Source organism: Amblyraja radiata, chromosome 1 (genome assembly GCF_010909765.2).
Source record: "Amblyraja radiata isolate CabotCenter1 chromosome 1, sAmbRad1.1.pri, whole genome shotgun sequence".
Lineage (NCBI taxonomy): Eukaryota > Metazoa > Chordata > Chondrichthyes > Rajiformes > Rajidae > Amblyraja > Amblyraja radiata.
In genome coordinates, this window is record NC_045956.1 from 162375870 (window position 1) to 162393276 (window position 17407).

Here is a 17407-nt window from a genome sequence, read left to right on the forward strand (position 1 = left end):
CTAATCAGTCCCAGAATAAGCGGAATGAATCAGTTGCAGTCCCAGAATAAGGGGAAGGCGATTTGGAATTGAAACAAGGAGAAACTTCTTCAGGTAGACTGAATTTAGTAGCCCGGAGGCTGAATCATTTTAAGTTTATTCTAAGCAGATATGAATAGATTTTTATTTTTTATTTTTTAAGGGAATTGATGGATAAGTTAATGCAGAACAATGGTGCTGAGATAGATAAGCGGTTGTGATATAGATGAATGACAGACCCAAATTGTCTAATTCTAGACCTCTCCAGCCCTGGCTAGTCTTTTCCTTGTTACATACGTATTCAAAAAAAGGATAAAAAAAAGAACATGTTGTTCACCAGTCTACCCTTGTACTCTATCTGACCTTCTTTAATTTTTCATGTCAGGCACAGATGATTCATTTTGTGCCTTAGTGAAAAAATAAATTGTAAACAATATACATTATTTTAAGCGCTGGCCAACACGTGGTCTTGCAAAAGTGGAAATGCAAACTCTTCAAAACATTAAATGACAAGACAGCACAGGAATCTTAAAAGTCAGAAACAAACATTTAGTTAGAAATAATTTAAGTTAATAGCATTACCTTTTCTAAAGGCTTTGCTGAGACTTTTAATTTTGTTATCTTTGCTTCCCTTATCGCCTTCCATGTAAGGAAATACACGTGCCTGGTGGGTCCAAAAGTAGTCATTTGATCCAAAGAAATGAACTGGGAATTCGCCAATCTGGTGCTTCATATTTTGAATATTTGTAGGAACATTCCTTGGGTGACATATCTCTGCAGGCCACCATCTGTGTTTGGAAACACATTACAGCTTATCAATAGAAAAGAATATCTAGGTTATTGTAACAAGCAATTTTTGTTTTATTAAAGAGATTAGTTAAATACATCAAATGGGTCTCTCTATTACATTGCTAACCAATGGCCAAAGCAAAGTACAAAGAAAACTTTAAATCTGAAATAAAAGTGGAAACTAGTAGAACAATTTGGAAGGTTAGGCATCATATGGCTAAGTATAAAATTCAAAAGGATTGTGGAAGGACAAGCATTAATATGAGGCAATATTATATCAAAGTACAAACAAATTAGAAGACTGATCCAAACATAATTCTACTAGTTTCAACCAAGATAAAGCCAGGGAGACATCATATTTCACAGTTCAACATGCTGCCAGAAATTTCAAGACAGATCTCTCAGTCAAAAGATTCACGGCAAGGATGTAGCCAAAAAGAGCAGTACTTCATTGCCAAATATAAATTTCTGCAAAACAATGGAATCTTTACAACTAGACAAGGAATTACAAATTGCTTTCCAGCTTGGAATTCCAATTTAATTGCCATGCAAAGCATTGTGATATCATGATTAGCTTTTCTGAACCAAAATTCAAAAATGACACTGTCATCTCTATTTGGACTGACCTGTAGCTACCCAGCTTTACCCAGATGATGTCTTTGTAATGTGGCTTCTTGCCTGCTTTGCAATCATTGCAATACCAACTCCCCTCTGGGGTATCAATGTTGAGACATTCTGGGTGAAATGCTGCAGGACAGGATTCGCAACATAAAAGGCTCCCCCCTGCAGAAAATAATCAAAAATTAACTCAGAGTTGCTCATAGAATAAGTTTACAAGAAACAAAAGTATTGTACTTAAATGGCATCACATAATATGTTGCAGAAATTAATTTAAGCATTTCAGCTGCAAAGTATTGTATTTACTTTATCCAGGGCCCCGAACGATTGGCAGCCCCGCCAACAGTCCTTTTGTTTTTTAGTGTGTTTTATAAGTTTGTGTAAATGTTCTCCGGTTTGTTTTAAGTGGGGGTCGGGGGAAACATTTTTTCACTTTCTTACCTTGCCGGAGATGCGATGTTTCCGAGTCGCGTCTCCGGTCGCTTTGCGGCCTCCCATCGATGGAGCTGGAGGCCTCCTCGGATTGTCCTTGAACCCCACCGCGGGGCGCGAACTTAATATCAGAGCCGATCCCTTGCCTGGGATCGCTCCAACCGTGATCGCTCGGACTTACCTTCACGAGCTCGCAGTCGTTAGAAGCTAGTCGGGAGCTCCAACGAACGCAGAGGCTCCACCAGCCCCGACCCAGGGTCCGATCGTCCGGCACGGGGAAGTATTCCATCACACTGAGGAATGTGGAGGAGTCACTGTGGTGGATGTTTATGTTAAAATGTGTTTTGTGTGTTCTGTTGCTTTCTATTTGTATGACTGACGTGGCAAATGAAATTCCTCGTATGTTGCAAAACATACTTGGCTAATAAAGTATTATTGTGATTGCGATTGTACTTTAGTACACATTAGTGGCTGTTACAGAAGTGGCCATCAGCCAATTTATAATTTCCTACTTAAGAAACAAACTACTTGAAACAAGGAGCTTTTTTAAAAAAAAAACGGAACCCTTGCTAAAAATAAGCCACGAATGTTTACTAAAATACTAACTCAAACAACGTTCCTACATGCTGCCCACAAAATGTGATGAAGCTGATTGTAAATGACTCTGAATCACATCCCTTCTGCCTCACTTTTGTGCTCCCTTAATTATGGAAGTGGCATCAGAATCTCTTTTTTTCAAAAAGAGGAAAACTTTCAGTCGGACACCTAAAGTTAATGGATGCCGATATTGTTCGCCTTGTGTCTGGTGCCTCTGCCCCATCTCCCGTTCACCGATCACTCCCCGACACCCGCTGGGTACCAATCCCTCAACATCTCGTTTTAAACCATATCCTCATCTTCTAATCCCTCCGAGAGTTATGCTCATCTTCCATTCATTTCAGGTCCCTGCACTGCTCCAAATCTGACCTCTTGATCAGCCCACTCCATGCCACCATTGGCCATCACACCCTCACTAGCTCTGGAATTCCCTCTGTAAACCTCTCGATCTGTTGCTTCGTAATACTTGCTTCACTTAGTTTAGTTTAGAGACACACCACGGAGGCAGGCCCTTTGCCCCACAGTCCGTGCTGACCGGTGATTCCCGCACATCACTAACACTATCCTATGCACCAGGGACAATCTACAATTTTACCAAGCCAATTAAGCTCCGTACAGACAGCACGTGTGGTCAGGATCGAACCCAGGTCTTCACCGCTGCGCCATCGTGCCGCTCCTTGCTTTTATGACTTACACTTTGATCACCTATCCTACTACCTGGCTCACAGCAACATCCCACCTCGTTCTCTAGCTTTTTCACCCAGAGAGTCGTGAATCTGTGGAATTCTCTGCCACAGAAGGCAGTGGAGGCCAATTCACTGGGTGTTTTCAAGAGAGAGTTAGATGTAGCTCCTGGGGTTAAGGGAATCAAGGGATATGGAGGGGAGGGGGGGAAAGCCGGAACGGGGTACTGATTTTGGATGATCAGCCATGATCATATTGAATGGCGGCGCTGGCTCGAAGGGCTGAATGGCCTACTCCTGCACCTAGTTTCTATGTTTTCTATATTTCTAGGATTGTCGACAAAGCCAAGGAAGATAAACTATCTGCTCCTTTGTGAAATAACTTGGAAATCAATTTATCCTATAATTCATGCTCCTGAATCCACTGGAAACGTTATGCAATAGCCTAAGCCTGAAAAATTAAAGCAAAATGTATTTTAAAAATTCTTACTTCCGCAATTAGTCTAACTTTACATTTCATTCAACTGCCATTAACTAAAAAATGCTTAGAAATAACTTGGAAACCACATTATTTTATCCATTGGAAACTTGGTGGGTTTGTGGAATGAGCTCCCTGTGGAAGATGTTGAGGTAGTAAATAACAGCATTTAAAAGACATTTGGACAGATGCAGGGATAGGCTAAAGGGAGGGTCTTGGCTTCCTTCATGATCACACAAAACAACATGTGGAATAATCAGTTATGAATGTAATTTGATCAGGGATGGGCTGGCTACTGTGGGGCAGGGGGATGGTGGTATGGCAGGGTTTTGATCACCATTTTTTTTTAGTGGGAGATACTGATATTCTCATTGCAGCAACAACAATTTGAGGAAATTCTTACAGAGAATCAAACCAACATTCGATCAAACGAATCTCATTTATTTGTGACTCTTTTCTTTGTGACAGAAATTGAATGAGAGAAACTTTGGATAGCTTCCCTTTTATACCTAAACTGGATAAGGCTGGTGAAATCCTGAAGAAACAATTTATTAATTCTTCACAATTCTTAAGATCACCAAGTTAAATCACTCTTGAAGATTAATGCTCAACATCTATCTGACTTGCCAAATGGATTTCCTCTAGAAAACGCACAATATCAAGAGATGACATGAAAATGAACAGAAAGCATTTACAAAATCACGAAATTTCATTCAGACCGGAAGGTCTGAATGACAATAAAGGAATCTAATCTAAAACACGTTCCAACTGCGGCTGGGGATTCTGTGGAGAATAGTTGAAAATGTCTCCTTGATAGTCAGCCTGTCTGTGACATCCACAGGTGAATGTTGCACTCTAGTTACAACCAAGCTAATCTCCAAACTCCTGACACAGCACACACGTCTGCCACTAGATCCTCAACTTCCTGACCTGCAGACCACAAATAGGTGGAAAAACATCTTCCATGAGCATTCTCAATACCAGTGCTGCAACTTTACTATACTCTCTATACACTCATAACAGCGCTGCTAAATTCTGCACATACTCTATGTACACGTTTTCAGATGACACCACCGTAGTAGGCTGAATCTCAAAATAATGACGAGACGGAGTACAGAAAGGAGATAGAGAACTTATTACCACGGTGTCAGAACAACAATCTTCTCTCAATGTCAGTAAGATGAAAGAGCTAGTGACTAACTTCGGGAAATGAGATGGTGTACAAGCCAAAGGCAGCATCACTGGTCCTGTAGTGGAGATAATCAAGAGCTTCACGCTCTTGGGCATATATATATCACCAATAATCTATCCTTCATCAACCGAATGAAGCTACGGCCAAGAAAGAACACCAATGCCTCTACTTCCTCAAAAGACTAGGGAACTTCGGCACATCTCCAACAAAACCTCCACGTATGTATCTCAGAACGCATCCTTTTGAGATGCATCACAACTTGTTTTAGCAATGGCTCTGCCCAAGACCGCAAGAAATTGAAGAGATTTGTGGATGTAGCCCAGTCCATCACACAAAGCAGCCTCCCTCAATTCCATGTGCACTTCTCATTACCTTGGGAAAGCAGCCAACAAAATCAAGGACCACATCCACCCTGATCATTCCCTCTTCTTCCCACTCCTGTTAGTCCGAAGATACAAACCCTTGAAAGCATGTATCATCAGATTCAGGAAGTTTCTTGCCCAACAGACTACTGAACAATCTCTCAAAAACTAAGCTGAAAATTCTCCAAACCTATCACATTGTGGCCCTTAAGCTTGTTTTATCTGTATTTTCACTGTAACAAAAACAATAACACTATATTCTGCATCCCCGGTATTCTTCTCTTTGCACTACTTATTGTGTTTATGTATGGCTTCATTGCACTCATGTATAGTTCATCTTTTCATCTCTGGCCTTTGCCAACCATCTGCCCCTTCACTGCATCAACCTGCCAGGCTTTGTTCTGCTCCTCCTCCCTGCCAGCTTTCTTTCCAACCCCTTTCCTCCTAGTCAGTCTGAAGAAGGCTCGTGAACCCAAACATCACCGATCCATGTTCTCCAGAGATGCCACCAGACCAAATGAGTCACTCCAATACTTTGCGTCTTTTTTGTAAACCAGCATCTGCTGTTCCTCGTTTCTTTTTTGATTTGAATGGATATCACACAAAGTTTTTCTCGGTATTTTGGTACATGTGACAATAATAAATCAATACAAATACTGATACCATTCTGTGCCACCCCGAGTCTATGTTAAGGCCATCAGATTTCACTTTTGTCCTACTTGATCTTTGTTTTAAATGCAATGCATTTAAATTTTATCCTTTCATTATACGTAATCTCTGGGCATAAATGCTGATTTCCTCCAAGATTTGTAAGGGTTGTCTTATTCTGTCAGTCTGTTTATTATTTCTGTCCAATCATGTCTCTACTCTGATTTACCACACCATGTCAATTCTTAAACCTTGCTCCCCCATTATTCACTGTAAAATCTACTTCCTTATGCAGTTCACTAGAACCCCAATCCCAGCTCGGTTCAGATAAAGACTCTCACAGAGATTGGCAACCCTTTTATCTACTATTGTGACGTCAATGGACCAGACAACTTCCACTATACCAATCATTGAGCCATACATTTATTTATATAGGGTAAATCAAATTTAGAGAAATCTAAATCTTTAGCTGGTTTGGCCACAATGGCTGCCATGTGAAAAGCAATGATTTTCAAAGAGCAAGTGTTCAAGTTCTATGCCCCAAGAAACATTGGCTGAAGCAAATATTTTAGCAAGATGCTAAATGTAGCAATTTGAGAAAATCTGAATCAGTTGTATTCACAAAACATTTAGAAATACAGTGCCAATGGGAGCCTGGAATGCACTGCCTGAGGTAATTGAAGAGGCAAATTCAATTGTAGTGCCCATAAAAAAGCTGCATAATTATACAAGAGGAAATAATTTGCAAGCCTACAGTGAGAGTGGGGGGGGGGGGGGGTTGAATTGAGCTGATTGACACTTTCACAAATTATCGACTGGGCAGTCAGAATGGCACCCTTTCATGCTGTAATAATTAAGTGAGTTAAAAAGTAAATTCAAGAAATCTAGCAGTGAAAAAATATATATAGACAAACCTCTTGAACATACAAAGCACCAGCTAACATTGACATGAGCATGATGTCTGCACCCCTTCTTTGGAGAAAAATGGTTGGTACAAATAATACTGTTGGCTGTCAGTATCACAGACCCTGCTGCAATACACGTCTCTCCTCCATGATAGGCCACAGGACAACGAACACAGCGCATCATTCGCCCTGATAAAAAAGATAATTTATCATTATCCTTGAAATGTAATTGCAACTTACTATATTTTCAGTAAATTCATGCAGGAACATTAATAAAATTTCTTAAGAAAGATTCATTTTCATCTCTTCTCTGCCTTTCAAGATAAAGACTGCTCTTTTATATTTCTGTATACAGTGATATATTGTATATTCCATACAGTGATTGGCTTAGTGTCTAAAAACTTGTGAACAGCCTTCGTCAATAAACCCCATAACTTAGCCGTCAAGCCCATTTAGCTGACACTGTATCTTGAAAATGCCTCACACTCATTCAAATTATCCTAGCCAGTTTAAACATTATCTTTGGAAATAGCCCTGACAAGCTTCATAAGTATTTTGCACATTTGAATCATGTCACCCCTTATTTTTCGAAATGCATATCAGTATCGGCCAAATCTACTTTGGCTCAGAATAGCAAACCCACCATCCAGCAATAATGCGATGAGCCTTCACTGCAATTATATCTTTCCTCCTCCTAGGGATACCACGGCCGTACACAATATTCCAGAAGCCACTGTACCAAGGTTGCCTGTTTGGAGTCAGATGTCTCTACTCGTGTACAAATTCTCTTGCAAAACGTTTCATTTGCCATTTCCTTGCCCATTCATTTGCCTTTCTAACAGTTTGCTAAGTCTGCATATTACTTATGCAGTCACCCTGATCCCTCTGTAAATTAACACCTTTCAACCTCTCACCTTCTTAAAACCTGCTCCATCTTCCCATATATTCTATCAAAATTGATAACTTCAATTTTTCCTTATCATGCTCCATTTGCGATGTCCTTACCCATTCATTTAGTTCATATAAGGAAGTCTCTGCACCTCCCTCACACTCAACAATGCTATCAATCTTTGTTTTGTTTGGCAACATTTGATATATTACACTTATTTTCATCATCCAAATCATTGATATTGATTGTGACCGACTGAAGACACAAAATAAATCTCTGCAGCACCCACTGGTCACAGCCTCTCAATCTTACTTAATACACCCTTGATGACTTACCTCTGCCTTGGGCCTGTATCATATGTGACATATCCTGGGGAATTGTTATATGACTGCATATTTTTATGCAGTGTAAAGAGGGTCAAGATCACTATGATATATTTGGCTGTTTCAAAACTTGAAATTCCACATATTTATCCTCTTTTTCACTCATTATCTTAGCGAAATACCAAGACAGTTTTCCCCCAATAAACTATCTAGACTCCACCTTCATGGTATGAGTTACAAATCATTGTGTAAAGAAATTTAACGTGCCTTTTCTTGATCCTGAGCTCATGGCCTCCTTCCTAGTTCCTGATTGTTAAAACAAATTGCTGTTCAAATTATTCAAGCTTTTAAGACCCAAAATTTCCATCCAACATTTTATGTTTCAACAGTATCTTCCTTACCTCGGATGCTTGATTCAAAGCACTGTTATTTAACTTTTTGCTGTAATTTTTACTGCCAAGCTGATCTCAAGAATGCATAGTGACCAAACTAATTTGTTCCTTAATTTTGGATCAAATTTTAAATTGCTGCATTTAGTTCATAGCTGATAATCATTTATATACATGAATGGTAATATTCTCCTCTTAATGAACTCCTGAAGAGACCAGACAGTTAACCATTTTCTACGCATTTGTTGTTTGTACCCCTCACCCTCCCATCCAATTTATAAAATGTACATTTATCCAAGAGATTTTGCACCTTTTGTTGGCCTGGGGTTAGAGGGGTTTGTGGCATGGCAGCTGACACATATGTGTAGGGGACATCGAAATCTCTTGTTATCAAACACAGTTGGAGGGTATTTTCTCACACAGTCATCGTGGTAGAACTTTCCACACAAAGGAACAATACAACGCTTAACATCTGGCCCATTCTTCTTGCACACAAAGCAAGTGTGAACACCTATACAAAACAAATTGCATTAAAAAACAATAAAAATCAATGCATGTTTTTATAGTCATACAATCGATACATTGTTTTTATAGTCATACAATCGACACAATCGATGCTATAGCATTGCAAAGAAAATATATTATCTGATTTTAAAAATGATAAATAGAATCGTTTGTAGCTCTTGGCGAGACTAAATTGCTTGGTTAGTCATATGAATGGATCCAAAAAACCTGACAAACAGAATTCAAAATAGATGTTGGTTGTAACGTGACTGCATTCATAATTGCACCAAATGTGCTATTTTTAGAAAGGCAGATAAATGCAAGTTGTTCACTCCACATCATAATACATAACCAGTTATCTGGCCAACAATGGATGAAGTGATTGAAACTATGGAATTATCTCCTGCATTAAAAGGGCCACTCAAACATTGTATCAACACCATTTAATCAAGTCAAGTCAAGTTTATTATTCACAGACACATACGAGATGTGCAGTGAAATGAAAAGTGGCAATGCTCGCAGACTTTGTGCAAAAAGACAAACAACCAAACAAACTATAAACCTATAAATCCTTCCTAGTAATAAAAAGGGTAGGAAATTAGGAATCCAGAGATGGTGTTGGAATAAACAAATGTGTGTTCAAAATAATTGGTCCTATTTATGCCTTATTTGTGTGACTGATGTTAAGGTTTAAAAACTAAACAATCAAATAATATCCAGAAATATAATTTTAATACAAGGACATTGTGCACCAATTCAAATATTAAACACAGTTGTGGTCAAGAAATTGCACCATTTAATTAATCAGGTCGATCTAAATTCAAAATGGCAAGAGAATTTAGAATTCCCGGTAAATTAGTGCGTTGATGATAGCTGGTACATTAAACAAGTTAGTTGCATTATATCTACCCTGACTGCACCTTAATTTTAAACCCACAGATGATAGGTTTCGTCTCTGGTCAAAGGAAGTTAGGATTACATTCGAAATTCAAAACTAGTTTAGCAAAAAGCGAGTTCGATATTCCGACTGTGCATGCCCAGGTCAAAGGTCACTAGCTATAAACAGTCTAGGCAACGGTGGTGCTGCATTGTGTGCAGGCTTGCGTTTCGTCCATGGTCGAGGTCGGGCCCGGCTCTCCGTCGCTGCGGGTGCTGTTAAGTTGCTGCTGGGCAGACCCCGTCCCCTCCCCGGTGTCCCGTCCCTGTCCGGGGTGGCCGTGGGCTTGCGGGGCAGCCCTGGACTTGCAGCCGAGCTCCAGCTCAGCTCTGCCTGTCCCGCCGGGTTGGCCGGCAGCCCTGGACAGGGGGGGGGGGGCGGTAACTGCCGGCTGCGCCTCTTGCCTTTTCCAGTGGCTGTTGTGAACTTACATTCCCTCAAATGTGAAAAATGCCACCGCACCTTGCCCCCTCCAGTCTTTCACACTAGGGTACAACAGCCCCTACATTCCTGGAGGGTATTTATTAATACCCTATGGCAGACAGCACCGAACCCAGCTTGGGAGAGGCAACACCCTGATTCACTTCCTTCTCCACCTCCACCCCTCAGTCCGACACCGAAATCCTGCTGAAAATGGGCCCTCGCTCCTCCTCGGGGTTGTGGATGAAGTTACAGCGGATATCGTAGGGGCAGAAGTCGGTGGTGTGCAAGGTATGGCTTGTACTTGGGGTGGCGGCTGAGGGAGCACAGCTCGGCCAGGCCGTGGGCGAACTGGCACTTGTCGCCGGAGAGGCCCATCGGGGAGCGGGTTCCTTCTGTAGTTGGAGCGGAGTTGGCACGGGCGCTGGCTGTGGGTTCTCCGCGCTGGCTGTGGGCGGGGTGGCTGGTGTCCGTTCGCCCCCGAGCGAGGATGGGACACTTGAGTGGGGGTGAGGGGGGAAAGACGGGGACGACCCAGTAGCGGTTCAGCAGGGCTAGGGACCCAGGTTCGAGAATGTCTCTGGCGGTCAGTCTACCCCCCCCCCCCCCCCCCCCCCGGTCTCCCACTCGCAAAATTGAAAAAAGCCTACCTATACTCACTGAATCTACAGCGCTTCGCTCGATTTTTATTTATAGCGTTTGACCTTTAACAAATTCCACGATTCCTTGCGTTTTTCGGAATACCAAACTCGCTTATAAGGGCAATTTCAGTGATCATTCAAGATTCCAAACAAAAATCATCACAGCCCCATGACAATGCCTGTTCTACATGAATTAGCACCCTCTCCTGCAGTTTATGTTTTTTTTAAATCCTACATCTAGACAAATGTACTTTTGTCATTGAAATCATTCACTATAAAAACACTAGACAAATGTTTTGTTTATTGTCACTTGTACCGAGGTGTAGTGAAAAGCTACAAATGGACAATATGTGAATTATAAAAACTCAGTTCAATAATGGAAGTATACAAGCAAGATCTAATTTTGGTTGTGGTTACATTCAAATTAGATAAAGGACAGCATGTAGTCATTTTAAATTAAAATCGGTCAGTTCTGCAATCCATGTAGTCATTATTTGAAAACAAACAATGGTGGAAATACACAACAGATCAGGCAGCATCTGTGGAAAAACCTAATAAAGTTAATATTTCAGAACTCAATGCCCTGGTCAGAACTGACCATCTGACGAAACTTTAACTTGCTTTTTTTCCCCCTGTTGTTGCGGTCTAATTTGCTGAATGGTTTCATCATGTTTTTGTTTTAGAATTCTGGCAAATGCAGTTTTTGTCCTCCTTCGGATTTACAGTAATTGTTCTTTCTTGCTACTTTTTATTACTCATTACAATTTGATAAATACTTCTTTAACACAAACATCAAATACTTGTATGAAACTCATCAGGACTTGGCTAAATATAACAGGTACATGTTTCTTTAAATGAAGGCGATAACTAAACAGGCAATTTCCCATTCAGGAAAACCAATTAATATTTATTTCGAGATGAAAAACACGTTGATGGAAATTCAAACACAATGCCTCTACAAAGTTCACCGATGAAAATACTTTTTTCACAAGATGCTATATCGCAACAATAAAAGAGAAAGCATGTTTATACATGTTATTGATTGCTTTGTATTTGAAAAATTTAAAGTAATTCCAATTGGATTTAGATTACATCATCACATATTCTAAATTTGAGGCAAGAATCAGTAAACCCTTAATTCATTTTGAGAGCACACGTAATTTTAATAAAGGTAAATCCACATTACCTGATGTGCATTCCCTACACATAAATTTGCCTTGAGGTAATTTAGACCGGCCAAGACAAGCCAAGTGGAACGCCCCACAACACTGTCCCTCACAAAAGAGCAGGTCTCCAGAATTCTCACACACCTGGAAATGAAACAAAAATAACAAGTATCAACCTGTGGAAAAGGGTTTGAAAAATAACACAAATTCATTTATTAAAAACCTTCATGCTTTCAAAGGGTGTGCAATCCAAATTTACTTTTGAATGAATTGTGTAAGCCATTCTCAAATTATTCAAAGGTTTGTAGACTATCACAACATGAGAACATTTTAAAATCTCTCTATCGCATCTCAGCTGCAAAGTAAATTAAGCTTTTATAAAAATAGATAGACTAAGAAGAAAGATAGATTACTCACCTTTAGGTGTAGTATTCCTCAATCTTCAAAAGAAGCTGTCTTCCACATACCTTGGATGAGGTCAGCATACCAACTGGAAAATCACTAGGGATGCCTGTCCCTTTGAGATTCAGCCAGAACCACACTACTGCCCCCTTCCCGTGCCCAAATACAGTAACCCCACGTGGCAATCTTCAGTTCTTTTTGACAAAAGACAAGGCACACGAGGATAAGCAAGGAGACCAGCAAGGAATCCATTGCCCTCTCAATTCTTTGTAAAAAGCACAGAAACTTATTCTTTCACCTTGCTGTTAATTCACAAGTTGTTTATTTATATCATGTCCTATAGATTTGTTAAAACACTTTTGCGCACAGGCTCAAAAAATGCATCAACCCAAAGCCTAGGGCCTACACCAAATGATTATGCAAAAGGTTGAACATTTGGATTGTGAAAGTTAATCTTATTCATGGAAGTAATACAGTGTACCTAAAGGGAAGCAGAAACAAGCAACTTTACATTACATTTGTTATCCTCCACATACCATTGATGAATCGCTCAAAGATTTACTTCAGAAAATGCAAATATTTTAGTGTCTAAATCAAAGGCAAGAACAGCCCTACCAAAACAAGCATTTCTGCAGTTGAACCTACACAACATGTGACCCTGGCAAAAATACAAGGATTTCTCCACATGATTTCTTTACACACATAATCCAATGCAACATGCATGAAATCAACCATCATTGTGGCTAATACTTGTGTGAAATAGTGTTTTACAATGAAGCCCAAAATTTTAAATCGTTCTGTTCCATAGTAACTTAGCTTCCACTCTTCTTAATTTTCTGTGGCAGAAATGCAGCTTTAAGCCTTTGAAAAAAGTGTTTTACTGTCCACATTAATCAAACTGACGACAGTAGTGAAGACATTGAAATCTTCTGAGAATTAATTTTAATTCTACATAAAGCACATTGAAGTAACTTCAATCTCTTCAGATATTAGATCATCACACGAGTGAAGGTAACTGTCATCGCTGTCTAATATTTAAAAAATTAAAAAACGCACACAAATAAGGAGCCAGTTTCTTTATTCATAAGAAGTCAAGCACATAATAAAAATATCCAGCGATCAATAGTTTTAATTTCAAGTCAGAAAGACGGATGGAATGCTTTCACATCTGCAGTACTCATGATTCTAGATTTTCTTTCTTGATCATGAATTAAATTGATCACGTGATCGAACAGCTTTATTTCTTTGTACTGTATGTATGCTTGAGGTCCTTCTCACCTGACAAACTCCTTCTTTCCTAGCTGCACCACTGCCCCCGCGTTCTCCTTGGGACTTTTTCGATGATACAGATGAAACCTCTGTTGGAGTCTCATCTGCACTTTCATCTCCTGACTCCTGCTGTCCATCAAATGATGTCTGAGCACAAGAGGAAAAACATAAATTCTATTTTAACTTAAATGCAATGGAGCAATATAAAAGCGATGTTAAGAAAATAATGGCTTCTTTCAACAAGCAGATTTGGGGGAACTTCTGGGAATTTATGCAGCATCAAGCCAGTGCCAACCCTATCTCTGATAAACTATCCAACCCAAATACTAGTGTATAAAAGTTTGGATATTTAAAAACTGCTACAGAAAAATGTCAAAAGTCTGTTAACATAAAAAACTGCACAAGATTATATGCTTTATTAAATATGGTGAACTTGAGAGACGGGTGATAATACATTTCGTCCAACAGAAATATTTAAAACAACAGCCATGTATGGTACCCACAAAGCAGTTTCAATTTAAAAAAAACATACAAGATAAATTACTCATTTAAGGTATTTAGCAGCTCAGGGCCAATAAGGTTGTGGCTGTTGAAGGCTAATCATCTATGCCCCATGGGTTTGTCAGACCTTTATCCCAGACTCAATCATCTCATCTGCTTAAGCAATGACCTTCCCACCATCATAATGCAAAATGTGGGATGTACACTGATGATAGAGTTCACAGATATTTTCAAAATTACCCCGCAAATGAAATAAGACCTAAACAATATTGCAAATAAAATTAATTCCAACACTGAACATACTTAACAACCCGAAACGTCACTTCACTCATTCTTTCTCTCCAGAGATGCTGCCTGTCCCCGCTGAGTTACTCCAGCATTTTGTGTCTAACATACTTAACAATATGGACCATGCAAATCCCAATCAGAATATCATTGTGGAATCATCCACATTAGCAGGATCCTCACTAGAAAATCTACCACAGGCAACGATGGATCCAATTCTCTCCTCACCTTCTCCATCATGGTCCGGTTTGGCTCAGCCACCAAGCACGACATCCAGAGTCTGCAGCGAATTGTCCGATCAGCTGAGAAAGTTGTTGGGTGCAACCTTCCCCTCATTGACGAACTGTGCACTGCAAGGGCCAGGAAGCGAGCGGGTAAGATAACCTCTGACCCCTCTCACCCTGGCCACAAACTCGTTGAAGCACTTGCCTCTGGAAGGCGACAACGGACTGTCAAAGCTGTCACAGCCAGACATTAAAAAAGCTTTTTTTCCCCACGAGCGGTAGCTCGACTCAATACCAAAAGTCTGTCGCCTCCTTTTGCTCTGGTATTTTATTTAATTCACATGATTAAACTATAATGTTTTATTATTAATGTTTAATGGTTTATGTGTCAGTCTTAATTGTTACTGTATGTTGTGTTGTTACTTGCGAGCAGAGCACCAAGGCAAATTCCTTGTATGTATACATACTTGGCTAATAAATGTATTCATTGAAATCATTTTGACTAGCTAGATAAAATAATATGGGCACAACTGTAAGTAAGAAAGTGAATATTCTTGAGAAGTACAGACTCGGCAAACCATTCCAAAGCAGAGGTTGCAAGTGTCAAAAGATACTCTTCTCTTGTCTGGAGGATTGCAGCTCCACTAAATACTAATGCAGCTCAACACTACACAGGCCCAAACAATGGCCGCCCCTCAGCCCACCTCATTTGAAAATATACCACTAAGCTCTCTCATTGTTGTGGGTTATGTCACCTATCCACTCTCCAGAGGTGTTGCCTGACCCAGACATCCCGCACTTGATGTCTGTTTTTTATACATACATTTCTTTAAATCCTGCTATTCCATGTAGGTTACCTCATTTTCGGTTAGCACAGTTAGAGGAGATGGATTCTTGCTGACAGCTGGCACCGATGTTTCAGTAGTTGATGCTCTGCTTCGTTTTTTCAGTGGTTTACATGAATCGGATAGTTTACTTATATCTGGGGGAAAGAAATTATCTTCAGAGACTGAGTTTAACAAATAATTTATTTTCTGTTTTACAGAATATGTTTTTGCCACTTTTGAATTTGGTTTAAAATGTGTAAATACAGTTTAAAAAATGGACTAGAAATACAATTATATATCATCTGATAATCTTTACCTGATTGATTGTTTTGGGATGAGTTAGCATGGGTGGGCAATGTTTCTCCAGCCTCAATACTGTCGGTTCCACATGCTTCTGCCCCATCAGATTTACTGAAATCATACTTTGAAATCATAAAATATAAAAATTAGTGCTATTTATTCAATATAATAGCTAATACACGAAAAAGGGTATCGAGTGCACAACTACTGCTACTACTCGTCTCAAAAGGTAGGATGAAATGCCATGAAGATGTTCCAATTAAGTACATGTTGTTTAAATCATGCTTACAAGCAGCTATTTATTAATATTGCTGCCAACATTCAGATATGTACAAAACAGAATGGAAAACAGTTTAATAAATAAGATATATCATAATTTGATTTAAAAATTCCAACTTAATTGGAGTTCTGCTACAATCTCACACCACAAAAATTGTCCTCCAAAATGAATATTCACCTCACCTCTCAAAGTATCAAATCAAGAGAGTTATGGCAGATTAATAATTTGATCTCCTCCAAGGGCAGGAGAGCTAGTAGCCTCACATATTATTCAAGCATGGAGTTGGGAGGTTGTGGATGACGTATTAGTGAAACCTTTTATAATTCTTACATTACAGCAATTATTTAGAATATGGTAGTAGGCAGAAAGGAATTATTAAAGCGTCAGAAATTGTTCCACTAACTGTTAAAAGACCCCCCAAGACCTGTGCTGGCAATGGCATACCTTGGTGATGCAATAATTAATTTTATGAATTGAGAGGAGAGGATAAAAGTTGAAATTAATATAATTTTAAATTAAAAGTTTATCTAATGTTGAAGGTTCAACTGATGCTTCAGGAATCAAATCTGGTAAAAGAAATGTAATTTGGTCCAGTTATTGGTTCGATAAAAGCAGCATCATGAAACAACAAAAATAAGCATTGCCAGGAGTGGTGGTGGAGGCAGATACGATAGTGGTGTTTAAGAGGCTTTTAGATGGGTACATGGAAGTGCAAGAATAGAGGGCTCTGGATCATGTACAGGCAGTTTAGTTTAGTGATAAAGCGCAGAACAGGCCCTTCGGCTCACACCGACCAGCGACCCCGCACATTAACGCTATCCTACACACACACAAGGGACAATTTACACATACACCAAGCCAATTAACCTACACACCTGTACGTCTTTGGAGTGCAAGAGGAAACCAAAGATCTCGGAGAAAACCCACGCGGTCACGGGGAGAACGTACAGACTCCGCACAGACAGCACTCGTAGCCGGGATTTAACCCAGGTCTCTGGCGCTGCAAGGTAGTAACTCTACAGCTGTGCCACCGTGGCCGCCCAGGCAGTTAAGGTCAGTTTAACCAGGCATTATGCTTAGCATAAATATTATGGGCCGAAGGGCCCATCCTGAGCTGTATTGTTTTATGTTCTTCAATTAACCTCCAGACTGCAAGCTAGAGCTAGATTCTTCCCCATGTTACACAATTTGCACCTCGTCATACCCCTATTCTAACAACTGACAACTCTCTAGCCTGTTTGACTCACACCTTGTGTGTGTGTTCATCTCTGGCATTTGTCCAACCATCTACCTATCAAAACCCCTCTTTGGCTGCAGTTGTTTATACA

General features: G+C 39.8%; 1 protein-coding gene across 6 annotated transcripts in view; it reads right to left on the reverse strand.

Annotated features, from left to right (window-relative positions):
- Window positions 1–17407, reverse strand: part of nsd2 (nuclear receptor binding SET domain protein 2) — a 94452-nt gene that overhangs the window by 31728 nt on the left and 45317 nt on the right. For all 6 annotated transcript variants that reach the window (XM_033034479.1, XM_033034451.1, XM_033034458.1 and 3 more), the window contains 8 exons: window positions 15816–15921; window positions 15530–15654; window positions 13672–13809; window positions 12012–12135; window positions 8634–8834; window positions 6732–6911; window positions 1434–1590; window positions 601–806 (listed from right to left, as the gene is read on the reverse strand). In XM_033034479.1, the coding sequence (XP_032890370.1) occupies window positions 601–806; window positions 1434–1590; window positions 6732–6911; window positions 8634–8834; window positions 12012–12135; window positions 13672–13809; window positions 15530–15654; window positions 15816–15921 (1237 nt within the window). The remainder of the gene's footprint in view (window positions 1–600; window positions 807–1433; window positions 1591–6731; window positions 6912–8633; window positions 8835–12011; window positions 12136–13671; window positions 13810–15529; window positions 15655–15815; window positions 15922–17407) is intronic.